General features: G+C 37.1%; 1 protein-coding gene across 3 annotated transcripts in view; it reads left to right on the top strand.

The window, feature by feature from the left end:
• Positions 1 to 18766, top strand: part of FNDC3A (fibronectin type III domain containing 3A) — a 109391-nt gene that overhangs the window by 11163 nt on the left and 79462 nt on the right. For all 3 annotated transcript variants that reach the window (XM_050970625.1, XM_009102935.4, XM_050970643.1), the window contains one exon: positions 5323 to 5451. In XM_050970625.1, coding sequence (XP_050826582.1) covers positions 5350 to 5451 — 102 coding nt within the window. In that variant the 5' untranslated portion in view covers positions 5323 to 5349. Of the gene's footprint in view, positions 1 to 5322; positions 5452 to 18766 lie in introns of those variants that run through there.

Genomic DNA, 18766 nt, shown 5'->3' with positions numbered 1-18766 from the left:
TGCCCCTGAACAGCAGGGAATAATCACCTCCCTCAGCCCTTCGGCTGTACTTGTCTGCTAATACAGCCTCTTATGCCTTCCTTACTACAGGACATGTGCTGCTGTCTCATGTTGTTTTACCTTGGTGATCCAGCTGATACAATGCTGATGTGTTTTTCAGAGACTACCCTTGAGGTCAGCTGCTAGTCTCTTAGAGAAATGCTGATCCTTTGCATGTGCAGAGGAAATGCACTGAATGCACTGCCCAATGATCTCAGCCTTACAACACTCCTTAACCCTCAGTGAACAACTGACAGAGTAAAAAGTAGTGCTGTATTGTGCTTTACAGCTTGAGGGTAATGCCACAGAAACTATAAAGGACCAAATCTGAAGGCATTTAAGGATTGAGTTAAATTGTCATTACAGTTCAGGAAGGCAAACTTGCTTACTGAACTATGGAGTGGAACACAGTTTGCGAGCTTCCTTTTGCCTTGTTAGTGTAATTCATTCCTTAAAGGTTCCTCAGGCATAAGTCCTGGAGTCTAAACAAATCACATCTAGTAAATTTAGATACCCTTACTTTATTTCAACTTTGATAGGCTTCAGAAAATCTTTCAAGGTATTTTCAAATAGCAGTTCAGGTGGGGGTAGTGGGCAATAGCCCCACTTACAATGATAGTCTTGTGCAAAGCATCAGCCTACACAATTTAGTTGTGATCTCAAGAGACCCTATACTTTCCTTGCATTGTAGAAAAGACTCAGGGCAGATTCACTGTAGACTGAGTTTGCAGTCCTGAATTGACTTTGAATGTCTGCTGCTAGTTTAGTATATGCAGTAACAAGACAAGAAATGAAATACTTGTTCATGCAGCAGTTGTTGCTGTGCATGAAACAGTGTAGATTTGTATATAAGCATGCATTAAATGCTCCACTAGTAGCAAATTTCTTCTCAACTGCTTCTGTGCTTAGCAACTGAGAATTATCTCTCTATTCATCTAAAGTGTCCTCTTCCTAGTCTGGTCCCTTTTAATGTCCACAAGAATGGTGCAGTGAGTAGGCCTTAAATAAATCCTTTGGTTCTTCCCACATGTTATTTTACACTTTCTGAAGGCTGCTGCATCAAAGTTTTCAGCAGTGCAGGAAATCTGATGATAGGCTAGTGAATTGTTTGTAGTGGTTCTGCAGGCTGAATCTTACCTGTTGTCCAGATGCAAGTTGTTTTTCTTGAGCTCTCATTAAGTCCTGAGTATATCCAGAAACTAGATGGAGTTGGACAGTTACATCACCTGGGGCAGCTTTATGAGGATTAAGGCTGAAATTACAGCATGCACATACTCTGCTTTCAATGGAACAATATGTTCAAGAAGTTGTTGCTCACACTTGGAACAGTTAGCAGCAATTTCAAGTCAGAAAATTGGAGACAAAGCTTGTGAAGTTATTCCAGTAGAGATGGTAGGTATTTGTAGCCAGAGGCAGGAAAAACATCCTCCCCTCCATGTTGCTAAGGGAGGTAGACCTGTTGATATAACTGATAAAGCCTTTTGGCAAGCTTGTGTTTGACTGTCCACTTTTATTATTCTGTCCTTGTTGGAATCAACCTTTCACAGGATTGTGTTCATTCTTTTTAGTTTTAGAAAGAGCATCTTTACCTTTATGCATTAATACTTTTTGCTATGCCTAACTTTTTAAGCTATTCATGCCATTTTAGTTGACTGAAATAACTCAGTCTCTTATCACTGTCATTGCTTGTCATTTCCAGACTTCCTTTTGACTTCCTTTTTTTTATTTTTTCTGAGAGGCAAGTTAAAAACATGTTCTGTAATGAGAAGCTGAGAACTGATACCTTCCCTTGCTATTGGAAACTCACATGGCTCAACAATTCTGTATTTACTGTTAATGTTTAGGGACTGTCCATTCAGTTTTAATTAATCTGTTCTGTTTTTCTATTGGAGAGAAATGCTCTCTAATGCCGGGTAAGATTTTAAGGTTGTTTTTCCAGTCCACTTATTAGTACCTTTTTCAGCAATATCCATCACCAGAAAGTTTGTATGAAGTTAATTGGACAAGGTTTTTTCAATCAATCTTAATTGTATTTTAGTTCTTTACAAATAACATCCAGTGTTGATCTCAGATTATTCTTTGCTAATGGGACTAGATTGTCCCTTTTACAACACAGTATTTAATGCAAACTTCTACTTTCCTTCCAGACCTCTGAGAATTTCCTAGGACCCAAGTTTTTTGCAAGTCTTTTTCAGAGATCTAGGTAAATGTCATCAAGAGGTCTTGAATCCAAGCTACTGGGATCTGATGATCTAAAGGCTCTGTCTGCACACACTTGAGGTCCTCACACTGAATGCGATATAATTTATTTCCAAGATATGTTTATTGAGCAGTTCTGTTTGTCTTAACGCCAACCTTTTATCCATTTTAGCTGACTTCTCCTCCTACCACACATTCTGTCTTTTCAAATTGGTTTCTTTCTTTGTCCTCACAGCAAAACAAAAAAGGCACCTGCAGTGGGTGAAGGTGCCACATCTTAACTGTGTGACCATATTATGTGCACTGACTTGTACGGATTGCTGCCTCCCAACTGCTGATGGGGGAAAGGCTTTTGATGAACGTGTAGTATAGACTCACATTGGTGTGAAGTTTAAACCTTTAGTCTTTGAGACTAGTTCAGTGACATTGCAGAGAAATCTAATATTGTATTGTCAAGGAAACACTTTTTTCCTAGATTGATTACACAGTCTGACAGGTAGCACTTTTATTATTGTTGTAGAGGGTGTCAGGAATAACATTCTACATAGTAGCTCCTCTCAGGGTTTATCAATGAGCAGTGTGTTCTGACTCCAGAATAAATCAAATGCTTGAATTCAGACATGGAATTTAGCTGTGTCCCAGTTAAGGCACTAAAGACTGGGTGCTGAAGGTGAAGTGTTGACCTAAGAACCTGGGTGCCTGTGGGAACCTAATTTCATACAAATAAAAGCATTGAACAGCTGTGCAGGAGAATAGAAAGCTGCCTAGTGGAAGAGAACCTGAGGCTGCTGGTCAGCAGCAACTGAACCTGAGCCAGAGTGTGCCCAGGTGGCCAAGAAGGCCAATGGCATCCTGGCCTGTATCAGCAATGTGGCCAGCAGAGCCAGGGCAGGGATTGTCCCCCTGTACTTGGCACTGGTGAGGCCACACCTCAACCAGTTCTTGGTCCCTCACTACAAGGACTGAGGTGCTGGAGCATGTTCAGAGGAGGGCAAGGAGCTGGGCAAGGGTCTGCTAAGAGAGTTGGGGGTGTTTAGTCAGGAGAAAACGGGGCTGAGGGGAGCCATTATCGCTCTCTACAGCTGCCTGAAAGGAGGGTGGAGCCAGGTTGGGATCAGCCTCTTCTCCCAGGTATCAGATCATAGCAGAAGAGGAAAGGTTGCACCAGGAGAAGTTTAGGCTGGATAGTAGGAACAAATTCTGTACAAGAGGCCTGTAGTGCTTTGTTAATGTGGGAGTCCTCTTGTACTGAGAGCACTGTACTGCAGATTTCAACCCACAGCAGAGCTACAACATCCACCCTAGAGGGCCAAGCAAATGAAAGCAGTCCATTGGGTGGGATGAAGTTTTAGATGATGCTTTTGAGTAGTAAGCTGTACTGATTAATCAAATATCTCTAGAGCTTGGTGCTGAAGTTAGTGTCATTAAGCTGACTTTATTTCATTATCACTCCTTCCATTTTTCCATTACCATCAGGTATTTTTCATTTGAAGTTAATGCTGTAACTAGTAAACGTCTCTGTTTATGAGTAGACAGTATATCTGAACTAGAAGTTTGGAAGTCTTTGTAGGGAGTTTCAGTAGCCAGATGATACCAAGGCAAAACTTATAAAAGCCTGTAACATTGCTGGCTGTCAGGCTGTATAACTCTAAAATAGTATTTACTTTTTTTTACCAGGCTACTGTAAGTACTGGCTAAGAGAGGAGATTCTGCTTTAGAAATACTGTACAAGCTTCTTCTCAGCTTAATCCTTATGTCTATGTTTGATGTAAAGCACTGTTTCCAGATGGAAAATGTGATTAACTTGTGGGAATTCTGAATGTGCCATTCACCCCTAGTGAATTCTTTCCATCTGTCTTTCTGTTTTTAAAGAAATATCAGTTCTCAATTCTTGTTGATCTAATTCTTTTTTATTTCAAAAGCTAAGTGTACTGGGTCTAGCTGGGATTGAGTTAAGACCAGTACAGTAAACCACTGTAATTTAGTGATATTTTTTTAAACAAAATTAAGTGCAATTTCAAAAGCAGCTTCTTAGACTTGCAGTACTTATTTCCAACATGGAAAAATGGTAATCTTCAGCTTTTTTGGTCTTAATTCTTTCATCCAGTCTTCATATAGCACTAAGATGTAAAATATTAGAAAACATGTTCCTTGTGAGTTGTTAATATAATTGAAAGGAATGCTCAGCTGAATCCTGCTTTCTGTAACCTTGTTATGTGATATTCCTCAGTTAAAGTGTATCACTGCTTTCATGGGCCTCTTGCCTCTGTGGGTTTTTTTCTTGTTATCAGGTTTCTTGTAACTTTTCAATGTCTGCAAGTGAGCGCTTTTTTGTAGTATGGTTATGAGGATTACAGTTTTGTGTGTGGGCATTATCTCTTCCCTTCCTCCCCAAGTTTTAGCTGCTGATTAAAGGGCCATTGGTTATCAAAGTGACACAGTATTATTTATGGATCTAATAAATTTTAAAATCATGATATGTCAGATTGTGCAGAATTAATAATAATTTATTGTTATTATTCATTTATTTGTGCCTCACTGGGACATTTCCTAGTAATGAGTTGTCCCTAAAGTATTTATCCATTTTAATAACAGGAAAAGTGGGTTGATTATTAAAAAAGAAAAAAAAGTAAGTGTCCCTGTTAATAATCTTGTTTTTTTACCAGTCACATAAACAGGAACACTATACATGTAGGTTGTAAAGCAAATGCAGTTTTTCTTTTCTTTTTAACTCTGTAGGCATTTTTTCAGCAGTGCCAGTTTGCTGAAGCCTTGGTTTGTTACAAAGTTTAAAGATTCAGGTTTGTTAGCTCCAGGGTAGTGATGTATCATCGTCGGAGGTTCAGCCGCTAGAGGGGGCGTAAACCACCCTCTCCAAGTAACTAAGGCTTTTGTACCAGCTGACAAAAACTCATCTTCACGCTTGTGTGATTGCTGCTTGTTGTGGAAACATACTTTCTTAAGGTGTCTAATTTCATAATCCTCTTTGTTGTAGTTGTTATTTCTAAAGTGAGACAAGTTTTAAGGATAATTATTCAGAAATATTGATATAGTTTGACCATCTGAGTAACTTTTCCTTTGCAGGTGATCTTGTGAATTAATGTACCATCAATGATGGCAGAACATCCACCGTTACTGGATACCACTTCAATTATAAGTAGTGAAATCCCTCTTCTGACTTCCCCTATTGTTAGTGGGGATGGAGCACAACAGGTAAGGAAACATCAGTATATATTTTTTTCTTTCCTTTCAACACATCACTGACATGTTGACACAGTGAAAGATAGTTATCCCTTATCTGGAGTATATTTGTGCAGCTTTAGGCATACACATGTGTTAGAGATTGAGGTGAAGGCAGAGCTGGTGCAGAGATAAGATTTGTAAGAAGTATGAAGCAGAAAACCTGTGTTGTGGAAGAACTTCTTCATGGAAGAATGGGACCAAATAGCTGCCAAGTTGTCAAGCCATGATTGTGTCTTAGTTTGGAAGTTATATATTTATATTACTGCGTGATCTTATTAAGGTGAATAAACCTTTCCCTATGGTAGAACATAATAGCTGTGGCACAACATGTGCTAATAACTATGATCTCCAGACTGATACTTGCTTACAACTGGGTAGCCTGAATGGTGGGACTTGCTTTTCTATGTTAGTGTCTGCCTGGACACCTGTTGAATTTGTATTTCTTGATGTCAGTGCAACCATTTAGTGCATCAGCTGCTTCACTCAGGTTTGTGTCACTTGTTCATGATGTGCTTTGTCCCATCATCCAGATCTTTAAAGAAGATTGTAGTCCTTGTCTGCCCCAGTGTCAGCCTCTGCAGTAGGTGACCAGTGGATGGCTGCCTGCTAGACTTTGCACTGCTGATCACAACATTTTAAGACTGGCATTTGGTCCAGTTTTTAGTCTACCTTGGTGCCTATGCTCTGTCTGTGTTTAATCAGTTTCTGTGTTATTCAAAAGTATCAAAAGCCTTGCTGAAGTCATGGTAAACATTAGCTATGCTCTCCCCTCATTTACCAAGCTAGTAATTTCACTCTAGAAGGCCATCCAGGTCTGTCTGGCATGATTTACCCTTTGTGAATCCATAGTGACTACAACAAGTCACCTTTTTGTCTTTAATGCATTTGGAAATGGCTTCTAGAAAGCTTTGTCCACTCATCTTCCCAGAGCTAAAGGTGATCTTGACTAGTTTCTAGCTCCCTGGGTCCTCCTCCTTGTCCTTTTTTGAAGATTGCACTGATGTTTGCTTTCTTCTAGTCCTTGGGATCTTCCCCTGTTCACTGTGACCTTTCAAACATAGTTGATACTGAGTTACTTGTTCTGCCCTCCATAAAGATAAGACTCTCAGACTGTTCTGTCAAGCTTACACTGTAATCATGCACAATTTTGAGTCATATGTGAGTTTAAATTTTCTTTTGGATATATGTTTTCTTTAAAATGCTGTCTCTTTCTCCTGCCAAGGAAGATTGAAACTGGAAAACAAGCAAAGTATTTTTTCAGAGAAATGAATCTGTGTTAGTCTTCTAATAAAAAAACAACATATATGCTGTTGTTGTCCTTTTTCATTTAAAACAAAAGGCAGCTCATTATGATACTGTCTCAAGTGGGACTGGTAGTAATCATGCGTATTTTAAAAAAGAGAATTTTCATTGGGCATTAGTCATCAATAAAGAAAGTAATTTTCTTTTCTTTCCCCATTTCATGATAACTGGCAGTTATACACCACAACATTGTCTCCTGTTCATGTTTCACAATGTTGAATGAAAGTTGCGACTTTTGTTCTCTGTCCTTTGCCTCTGATGGAAGATTCATAAAGAGTCAGTAAGTGCATTTGTTCAGTAGCAGGAAACTTCCTTGGAAACCCTTTTTGCATCTGGTGATTTGAAAGCCATGAGTAGGTAGAAAATACTTTGTATATCTGAACTACGGGAAATCCAGAATGGCAGGGACTGTGTTGTGTGTCAAGGTTGCCCAGTGAAGACTTAAGCTGCAGAAAGGTCAGACAGTTGCTTATTTATTTAAAACAGTCTTAAAATCATGTATATTTGTTTTATATAGTACTTATGAAAGGGGTAGATACTGCATCTGAAAGTATGATGTATTCCAGTGCAAAACACTGTAGTGTTGAGTCTTTTTTTTTAATATTTTAAACATTATTATTATACGATGAATATTTTTCCTTGTATTCCTTTGTTTTCCCTTGAACTTTGAAACTATAAAACAGAAGAGGACTTTTGCCTTTATATATACTAATTTTTCTCTAAGTCTTTTTACTTAGCTACAGTACACACATTTTGAAGTGGTTACTTCCTTGATGTATGAAAAGTACTTCTCAGTTCCTTTCGTAACAGCATTGGTGTTGGGTTGCATAAAATATAACTTAACCTATAAAGCTGGCAAAATTTGTATTCCTGCAATCAAAATTCAGAGCTCTATTTTCCATGTAAAAAAAAGGATATTTTCTTCTGTATTCATAGTGTATAAGTTGGTCTCTAGCTGAACTAATTAGTTTTAGTCAGTCCTGACTGAAAAAGTATTGAAAACCAGTAGAAAACTGGTTATTAAGGTATTTTGCTTCTGAAAACCAGTAGGAGATTCCTTATTTAAGTATTTTCCTGCTATGTTGGTTTTTTCTATGTTAGACTAGCTAACTCTGTACTAAACTTGAAAGTTTTTATTCAGCTGTAAAACATCTGAGGATTTTTTAAAACAGTTTACCCCTTCTTACATTTTACCAGAATTAACATTTGTAATTATGGTGACTTAGATTGTTTATACTGCATAACTGAGTTACCAGACGGATACAGACCATTCCGTACTTTTCTGGAACAGTTCATATCTTCAAGATAATCTATTTCAAATACTTGAAGTTCTGCTAGCAGTGTAAATGTGAAATAGCAGTACAAATATTTGAACATGTTAAGATGAAAGGTCATATGCTTCAAACAGCGGAAGTGTCTGATCAGGTTAAAGCTGTAACTTTCCACCATGTTTTAAAACAAAACAATCCACAAAGTTAGAGGAATGTGTGAGTGTTCAGTCAGAAGACATGGGGAACTTAAACTGTGTGAGTTTGTATGTCACTCAGTGCTGTGGGAGATTACCTGGTTCTCTGTCCCACGGAGCTAGGCACTACTGTTACTTTCATAGGATAAAACCAGTGAAAAGAAAAAGCAGAGACCAAGCCTGCTGGCTCCTCCTCCTCTGTTAAGCACAGAAATACTGCTTGATTTTACCTTCCTACCTTCCTATCACTGTGTTCAGAATGAGGGGATAATGTACTTCTTATGGTCTTGATCGTGAGTAAGGTGGAGGATGGAGAATGGAGCAGATCTACAGGAGCTGATAGAAACCAAATTAAACTGGGAAGGCATGGTATAAGGACAGAAGTGCTTGAGGGTTTTTCACATAAGGGTAACTAGTGCAGTGATGCTTTAGTGATTATTGCTGAGGCTGGACAGGAAGGATGTGCCTGATTATGTGAGTCCTGATTTGGTGGAAGGAGAGGAAAAGAAGAGGCAAGAGTTCAAACTACTTTAACACACTTATGTTAAATTGTTTTGGAAAGTTGCTACAGCACCCAGTGCTATTCCAAAACAAATCAGTAAATTGCTGACACGAGTATGCAGCAGCCAAGGACTTCTGGACCCTCACAGTACCTTCCCACTAAAGCTAGCAGTTGCAAAGTGAGACATTCCTGTATGACCTATGTGTCCTTTATTAACAGAAAATATAGATTGCACTCTCAAAGTAGCCCAGTACTTGTTAACCATTTCCTTTTCTCTGGGGAATGGGATGTAGTGTTTGACCTTTAGTTGACTTTATTTCTTGGCAAGGTATAGGGGTAAAGTAACACTTCTAGCTGGGGAGGTTGGATGCTTATCCTCCAAGTTTTATTGAGACATTTAGATGTTTTGGTGAGTTTTCCAAAAATCCCACTTAGTGTGTATATATGTGAAGTGTGTGTGTATATTGTGTGTGGATTTAAGTAGGTATTAAACATCAAATCTACAAGTTAGTGTTCCTAAAACAAATTTCTTCTTTAAGTATTTAAGCCTCTGTTATTAAAGTTCTTATTATTACCTTGTTGTCATAGGAGGAAGCCTTCAGTCAGCAGAGTAATAGATGGCCACAAAACAAATTAATTAATCCCCTTTTTTGGCTTTCAGACTGTTTACATATTACATTACAGCAAAATATAATGGTGGAGATGGTGTTGGAAAATATAAAGCTAGACTAGATTGCTAAGTGAGTTTCCTAGGTTTTTGTTCTGGCACTTCTGCTTCTGAAAACCATATGGTACATTATCAAGTTCCAGCTTGCTTTGGTTTTGTCTTGCTGCTGAAAATCAAGCCTAGAACTGCAATATGTTTCATGATCTTTTTCCTCAACAAGAAAAAAAAAATCTGTGTTAAAAGTTGTTTAACAACATATAGTGTTATAACTGTTCTCACTTTCCATCACTTTCCATATTGTGATCTTTTCCTTTCTTTCATCTGTGCTTTGATTTCACAGAACAGAGTATGGGCATGGCTGCTTCTGTTCTTTTTGCCTTTTTTTTTTTTTTTGTACTTCCCCTTTGGCTCTATTGAATTAGCAGATATGTCTAATTTCTCATTTTGGAGGTTCATTGAAGTTTGTTTTAGTTGACAATTATTCTTCCATTGTTCAGTGACTTCATAGCACTGACACGCAGAAGTGTGTTCAGTGGAACCGTTGGAACTTTCAGGCATGCAATGCTTCAGTGCCAGCTTATGGAACCTCATTATCAAGCTGTATTTTTTCCCCAGGATTGATTAGTACTTTTGTGTAGCAAGCATCACTGCAAAATAATAATCAAACTTACATGAGACATTCCATATACAGAAAAATCTTTTCCATGGAAGTTTCTAACTGGTTGTTGGCTATGATTTAAAAAGAAAAAAAGCCATCACAAAGAAAAGCTAAAAATACGTGAGTTTTGATGACTCAGGGTTAGTAGAGACTTCCTCTATCTGACATAATCATGTTTTTTAGTTAGGAAGGGTGAAGTTTTTCTTAGTTAAGTGTAATTTTTTTTTTTTTTGCCTTAGAGATCAGATTTTTTTCCCAGTTCATTTAAACTGTATCCTTGATTGCAGGTGCATTGAAAACTTGCTTTAAATTTCCTAGAAGAAGCCATCATCCTCAGCAGAAAGTGAGGATTCAAAATTCTTTGATATATAGTAATGTATGAATACTATGCTGCTTTTGTTGAGAAGAAAGCAGCACCAGATTTATTGTACAGTTTATACTACCATTCAGATATGTTTTTTTTTAATATTTTCTGTTTGAAAAGAAATGTAGAGAAACAAGGGTGAAGGCTGTGTAGTTCATAGCCTTTTCTGTTTCTGTTTGGTATGAAAATTTGTGGAATGAAGCAGTGAAGCATCCTCATAAAACTTTTCAGTAATCATCCTTTCTCTCTAAAATGTCTGTTTTCATGTGCATGATATGAATCCTAGATTAATTTTGGTCTCTGATACAGTGGATTCCTCCCAAGATACCTGAGGCATTCAGCCCTTGTTGAATTAAACTGTTCAGAAACTGACATTTGGGAGAATTGGATGACACATGAAAATTGAATTGGAAGTCAGTTAGTCCCTGTAGGTTGCTAATACAGTCAATGGGGAGAAATAAGTATGTCCAGAAGATGATGCCTTTCATGGTGTATGAAGGTGACTAAAGATCTGTACTTTTTTGTTCTCTCTCTCTTTTTTTATGAGGTGAGAAGGTGCAAATTGCCTGGAGCTATAAGCATTGAAGCAGCTTGGTTTTTCTGTGCAGTCTGTTGCAAATGGGTCTGATAGCTGGGTCTGTGTGCTCATCAGTCAGTAAGCTTTGTAAGGGTATAGGTATGCCTGAACAGTGTCAGGGACCCAGGCGTGTCCCCATCTCTCCCCTCCTCTGACATGGGACACTTAATGCTGATAAACCATGACCTGAATGCCAGACTCCAAGACCTACAAAGTCACCCTAAGTGCTTACCTATGTTTCCTCAAATCCACTCTTTAAAATACGTGAGAATAACACTCTTGGCAAATAAGTTATCTGAGGTACACCCTCTGCTAGCTGAAACCTGTTTTTTCCCTAGGAAGCATTTCTTTACTGAGATGGTGGTCAAGGCTGGAACAGGCTTTCTAGAGTTGTAGGTGAAGTTCCAAACCTGTCAGTATTTTTAAGAGGCATTTGGACAATTCCCTTAACATCAACTTGGTCAGCCCTCAATCAGTCAGGCAGTTGGATGATCATCATAGGTCCCTTCCCACTAAAGTAGTCTGTCATATTCTATTCCCTAGAGATTGAGACTTTGCCATAAGTGGGTAAAGTCTATGAGCTCTCTGTATGTTACAGAATTATACACTTTGTAAAGCTGGCAGAATGACATTATCTGGAAACAGATAGACTCAGACTGTGGTTTACATTCTACAGCAAAAAATGGCAGTTGGCTTTGTTTTTTCTCCCTCTCTTTTTGAAGCAGAGGAAAAAATACATGGGAAAGGATTGGGGTTGTAGAGATTTCTTCCACCAAGTCCTTGGTCCCTGACTAAGTCATTCCAATCTGATCTAATTGAGATAGAACTTTTAATTTCTCTCCCAGCCCAAGTTTGTATTGTCACACTGTTTTGATGTACAGTGGTTCCCATATTTACACAAAACTGGGTATATAGGGTACTTTTTCAGGGTAAAAAAGGCTTCTTTGGAAGTGATATTGAATTTCTTTTTGTTTGAAATTTTTTTAAGTAAATGCTATTTTTAATAGCTACAAAAGACTGTTCTTCCTTTGGTGCTTCCTTTTATACTGCATTTAGGGTAAAAAGAGTAAACACATCCATCAGTCTTAAATATTATGGACTTTTAACTTGCTATATCAGCAAACAGGATTCTGAGCTGTCAGAAGCAATGCTGGGAAATATAAAATTCTCTTCTAGTCCATAATACATTTGGACTGTTGCAAATAGGCAGATTGATCAGGGAAGATGCCTTGTGAGGGGACTAGCCCCTGTGAAGTATTAGCTGAAACCTTAGTTGGCCCTTGCTACCCATTTGCTATGCAGTGTGAGCTCTGTTTCTCATCCTCTTTCACTTAGCATCATGAAACTGAATTCCTAGGGGCTTCGAACAGCAAATCATGAAATGAGAATGATGTGATGGAAGTATTACAGTTTTTTTTTTAAGACGTTGATGTATCTAACCACGGGCTGAGACCAAATGCCTCAGAAAGTTCCAGAGTTCAGTGACTGCCCTAACGCTGCTTCCTTCTAATTCCCTGTAAGCATGGATTAGCTTAAAACTTTGAAGCCCAAATGTTTATCTGTTGCATTATCCAGATTCCTTGAAACACTGCTGTTGTCCTTATGTTTATACTTTTGCTGATTTAAAGATATAATAGTGGTATTATTTTAAGCAGCAAATTTTCTGTGCACTGTCTGCTAACCACAGACTGTGTAAATGCTAATGAGACAGATAGGGTTTGCTGTAAATGAGGCAAATAAAACTTTGCTTAGGCAAGCTATGAGAACTGAGAATGTGAAAGAGAAGAGACAGAGAAGAAGTACACAGATCAAAATTGTAATTATTTCTTAATACTAAGGAATGAGACAGACACTTGTGGAATGTTCACTGATTGGCACTGTTATATGTGGACACTGACAAGTCTTGATCATTTATCGCTGACATTCAATGCAGAATATAACATTTATCTTTTACTGGTTCTTCTCAAAAAACTTTGTACCTTTACAAAACAGGGCTAGAAATCATCTTTGCTTCCCCTTCTCAGTAGTCAGCTTTTTTAACTGATCATCTTCTATGTGAAAAGAAGGGGGGAAGCACAAGTACAGTAAAAATTTTAAAAACTTTTCATGGATAAGTTTGTTTTCTAGGAAAAAAGATCCCCAATTCTTGGATCTTTCCAGCTTGCCTTTCTGCAAAGAGCAATGAAAGCTTACTGACATCTCTAATTTTTGAATGCCAGTGCCAATGAATACAATGAACAGTCTCAGCATCTTTCCAATCTCCCTTTTCCAGTTGCTCCTAGGGATATTCTGTCATCTTAGTGCGATCAGTGGTGCTGACCTATCTTGTAGCAATGGTTAAATATTAAATGTTTAATGATTTTATTATCTGTCAGCTGCCTTTTAGAAAAATGATGCAGAATTACTTGGTCTGTCCTCAGAAAATACAGGCCTTTAGAAGCATGTCACTGGAAAGATGGCTTCTTTCACTCACTTTTTTCCAAATATACAGCTACTACTGTCTGTGTAAGCTGAAATCATTTGGATTGTATTTGTTTTTTTCAAAATCCCAAACATGTAAATTGCTATTGCAACATAATAACAATTAATTCTGTATGGCTTTTCTCCCTCATCCTGAAATCCAAGATTTGTTGATGCCCTTTACTGCCCATATCTTTACTCTTCTTCATGAAGAAAGTTTTAAACTCTGTATCTAGAGTAGTTAAATCCTTATAGTCAGTACTAGCAGATGCAAGGGTAGGGAATTGTCTAGTCATGGGAAACCTGTAAACTGGAATTTGCTCAAAAAAATACAGTGGAAAATAATTTAGAACTTTGGTGTTTGAGTGTTGCATCATGTTACTTGGACAAAGATCAAAGTCCATTGGGTGCTTCTATAAATAATGATGGGAAGCCTGGTTTTGTCTGTCATTGATACTAAAACCAGAAGATTATTTAAAGTAAAAAAGAAAATTCTAATATTTCCTTATAGATAACATGGAAATGTTGTGTGCTTAGTCTGCTATGAATTGGTGTGGTACAAACCTTAATCTAAAGTTTTCAAAATTCTTTATTGTTTAGTAGCCAATGTACATGTGGAGATAGGAAGCTTGTATTTATTAAGTCTAAAAGAAGATGAGAGGCAGAAAGGTCTTTTGAAAGATGACTTCAAGAAGGAAGTACTTGGAAGTAACACTTCATGACCATGAAATTCGTAAGCCTTTGGCAATTTAAAACAATTTAAGGTACTGTTTTAATTTAGCTTTTATTACTGATGTCAGGAGTTCCTATTTAATAATCATATACTCTCTGTAAGGTCTGATACATCTTTTGCATTTTTCCATTTAATATGTTTTTTAAGTGATAGTGGGCTTGATTATGGAAAAGAGTAGTTCATAGCCTCATTAGCCTTGTTATGATATAAGCAGCAGATTTTGAACACAGTCAACGGGAAAACAACTTGTGCTGTGTTTGTAACTGACATCACCTCAGCTCGACCGCAGATGTGATTCCATCTGGCAATTTCTGTGCTACTAATGAATAAAAACACTCAAGTTTTGCAGTATTTTTTGATCCAGTATCATGTAGGAACTTATAAATACTGTTGGACTAACCCTACGAATGGGAACTCTGGCATAGGTGAGGTGACAAAGGCACACATCACAGTAAGTCAGTATGGGAGCCACAGCAGTGTTAGTATCTTGAGTCTGCATCTAGTTTTTCTTGCTCACTGGACCACATTCTGTGGATCCAACCTAGATATAAGGATTTTCGTTGTAACAAAAGATGGGTAGAAAAACATCTGCTTTGAAAACTAAAAGTAGGTGTTTTTAATAATAAAATGATACTGGATATGAATAACCAATACTTTTTGCCTAGAAAGCTTTTACTTGGTAAATAATTTCATGCTGATCAAATGTTAGGAATATGACTTGAAATTAAAATAAAGGAAAGCTACTTTTTTATTTTCAATAGGCTGTAGCTTTGAGTCCTTTTACATAAAAGTGTCTGTTCTTTGTACGCTTACTTATTACATTTGAAAACAATAGATGTTAGTAATGTTAGAATTTTTTATACCTTAGATAACATTTAATCTGTAATCTCATGTTGTTGCATTCTGAATACCAAGACAATTTCAAAGCAGTTTTCTATATCTTGTCTGTCTATGGGTTAGGACTTAAACCAGTGGTGCACAAGTGATATTTGAAGTAATTTCTCACAAGAAGAGAGGGATGTGTGTTTTTCTCTGTGTAACTGTCTTTCTTCAGGTGAGGGTGTGCCAGTGGTCCCCTGCTGTTGTTGGGATTAAAAACCACAGATGTGAGGTTGCCAGAAAACAATGCTGGATGTTTTCAGTTTAGCTCTGAAGTGGAGACTAATAGAGGGAAACCATATTTGTCAGCTATCTGAAATGTCTTTAGTATTAATATTTAATAAAAGGTATTTCTGTCTATAGTATTATTTAGGGCAGACATAGGTAATTTATAAAGCAAACTTCAGAAATGTACTTCTTTCTTTTCATGTCTCTTACTAAATGCATGCTATAAAGTGGCACAGTGTTTGAGGGAGTGCATTAGAATCCAGTTGATTTTTTTTTTGCTGTTTCTTTTTATTCTTTTACAGAGTATTTTTTTCCTCTCTTCTTTCTGGCTTACTTGAGAAATGAAGTCATAAACTGTATTGCAGATTATAAAGTCAGAAGTTGGTTCATCCTGAGTTAGTATAGCCTATCTGGGAATCAGGAGGCTAAATTAAAAATGCAGTTATAAAACAGCATATATTTGGAAGCTTTGTTCTCTTAAACCCGAACCTTCTGTTGACTGACGTTAGATGATCCAGAAGCAGATGCTGCAGCAGCTATTTGTTGATTTAGTTGCTATGGTGACATGATACATTCATGTACAGCAGGAAGCTCACTGTACGTTGGCTAATTTGATAGGAAGGAAGGCTTGAGGTAGGTATTGCTGACTATATTGTTAATTGATCCTACCTTTCACATCCTGCCTCCACATGCTTGGTGGATGCACAGCTATAGAGGAAGGTGAAGGGAGATCCTCCTGCGTGGCGTTCAGGTTTAGGTGCCCTGTTCCCAGGAGGGGGGGCAGTGTTCCACACATCCCCGAAGATTACCTCAGTACTGAGTGAATGGAACAGATTGGAGCAGCCGGAGTGGTGCCTGTTGAATCTTCCTTCATCCTTTGTCACTGTGGTAGCACCAGTTGAATGAGAGAAATAAAAGGATGCGAGCAACAGTAAGTCAAAGTGCTAAGGCTTTTGAAATGGGTTATGAGATAAAGCATGTCACTAATTAACATCTTGATTGCAACTATTAGTGGAGAAAAATGTAATTGTTCTGAATACGTGCCCTAATGACAGAGCATAAATGTGGCTCTGCCTGGAAGTTGTGTCTTTTCTAGAAATACACCCTTTTATAATCTTGTTGCAGACAGGTTGTTAAAGATACAGTGTACATCTTACAAAGAGCTTGGCTGTACCACCCTCTTACAGGTTCAGTGTTTTAAAATTTTTTGAAGTCAGAATGACCAAGAGTATTAGCTACGATGTTTTCCTAAATTTGAAAAATATTCAAGAATAATCTACCTTTGTCCTTTTGGATAAAAATCTTCTCATGAGTACTGCTGAGCTAATTTCAGTTGCAGTATTTTTAGACAAACCACTGCTGTCTTTTTTTTTTTCCTGTTGATTTGTTTTAGCAATGCATTTAGAAATATGATTTCGGTGAAGTCTTTCCATTATTTGTGATAGCTGACAATCTTTTGCTACTAACTCAGCACCTATAACCATATATTGCTAAATATAGATGTTTTAAGATTAATAATAAACAAAACCAAAAAAAAAAAAAAACCACCAAGCCTGAAACACTCTTCTCTTTCCTAGAAAAACATCTCAGAAAATAGCATTTGTGATGGTTTGTGATTCAGTGAAAATGGTTTGTGATTCAGTTTTCTTTAAATTATGGTTTTGAATGTCCAAGCAAACATTTTGGAACACTTTACCCTCTTGCTTTTTAGGAAGTTTGTAGAAAAAAACCCCAAAACTCCCCATAACCCCAAAGAACACACACATTCCCCAAAACCACTCCAGAATGAGGGGAAAACAGAACTCTGCTTTTTAGTAATATTGTTTTGCTCCAACTTGTAATCTTCCTTGTTGTACAGGAGCAGTCTCTTACTATATAGTTACATTTAAGTCTGCTTTACCCACAGTTTGTAATGTAACATACTCTTACTTCTTCATGTTATATATTTAATATTAATAATGACTACAATTATTGTACTATGTTCTAGCTTCCCTCCCCCTTCCACTTTTTTCTTCACATCTTACTTCCGGCTTTTTTTGGTATTTTAATGTGCGTGCCAGGGTAGAAATCATCTTTGTTTCTAAAGGATTGCTTTGTTTGCTATGATATATTTAGTAGTAAATCTATTAGCATTCCAGTTATATATGTTCAGAGGCTTTTTGCTTGCTTGGAAAATTTGTCCCAGATTTCACTCATTCTGGAAAAATATGTAAATTCACAAAGCATATCTAACTTCTTTTAGAGGAAGATACAAAGTAAGTCTTTCAGTTCCTTTCCCCTTCAGAGTGACGTAGTGGGTGGCTGGGGAGAGAGAAGCATTCAAAATGCACTTTTACACTGAAATTCAGTCTGGTTCCCTTTGTTTTCTTGCTTTTGTGGCTGTAGCCAGCGCTAACCTATGGAGAGAACAGTCCTCATGTGGGCTTATCCCACAACTTCACACATGACACATGTTTAATGTGTTTTGATTTCTTTAGTTTCAGTCAGGATTTTAAAAATTAACCTTTTTCTTTTCCCCTTCAGGAAGCTGATAGTCCTTGGTACTGAAAGATGGGTTTGAGAGCCAAGATATTCTGGAGGCAGAACAAGCTTGATTATTTAGTTTTCTTTATTGCAAATACAAAACCTTTTCTCCCATATCCCAGTAACTCTAAAATTATAGTTTCAGTTTTTCAGCTAACACTTAGCTGTTTTGGAATAAACCTATAATTATTAGGAAAGCAAATTTTTTAAAATGATATTTTATGTTCAGTAGCTAATAACTTCTTTTAATGATAGAGAATCTTTTAATGCTTTTAAAACATTTATTTTGACAAGACAGATTGTTACGTGCTAGAAAAGATTTGAAAATTTGGCTGTAAATACCAAACTCGCAAACAAAGTTTTATTGTATCTGACTTTATTCTCTTGATATTTGTGCTTAGAAGAATCAGAAACTGTTTCAGTCAGTCCTGCCCTGTCAGAAAATCAGGTATTATTTGAACATTGGCTCTAAAATGTGTGTTATTTAAGATCATTATGATTTGGTAAGGATAAGTTAAACTCTCTTCCATAAACCATACTCAAATCTGATCTGCAAAAAATTTTCCAAATTAGGAAGATCCTCATAACTTTATAGAGCAGTGTGAAGGAGAAGGTTAAACAATGTCTTAATTCTGAATTTGGTTTTTTTGTGTCTGTGTAAAAGAGTATCTAGTATACTTCCAAACACAATTTTTTTTTTTTGGCGGGGGGGGGGTGTTGAGTTGTTTTGTTGTGGGTTTTTTTGGGTTTTGGTGGTTTTGGTTTTTCTTACTTTGGACTAAATTCAAATTTTTAGAACCTAAACAATAAATTAAGAATATTATTAGTATTTTGAATATGTAGATTTTTTATCAAATAAAATTTCTTTTGCCTGATAGGTCCACTGCATGTATGTCATTGATAGAAATTACAAAATAATTTTGAGGT

This window comes from Serinus canaria, chromosome 1, assembly GCF_022539315.1.
Source record: "Serinus canaria isolate serCan28SL12 chromosome 1, serCan2020, whole genome shotgun sequence".
Taxonomy (NCBI): domain Eukaryota; kingdom Metazoa; phylum Chordata; class Aves; order Passeriformes; family Fringillidae; genus Serinus; species Serinus canaria.
Note: the sequence above shows the minus strand (reverse complement) of the source record. Positions and strands in the feature narration are given on the sequence as shown.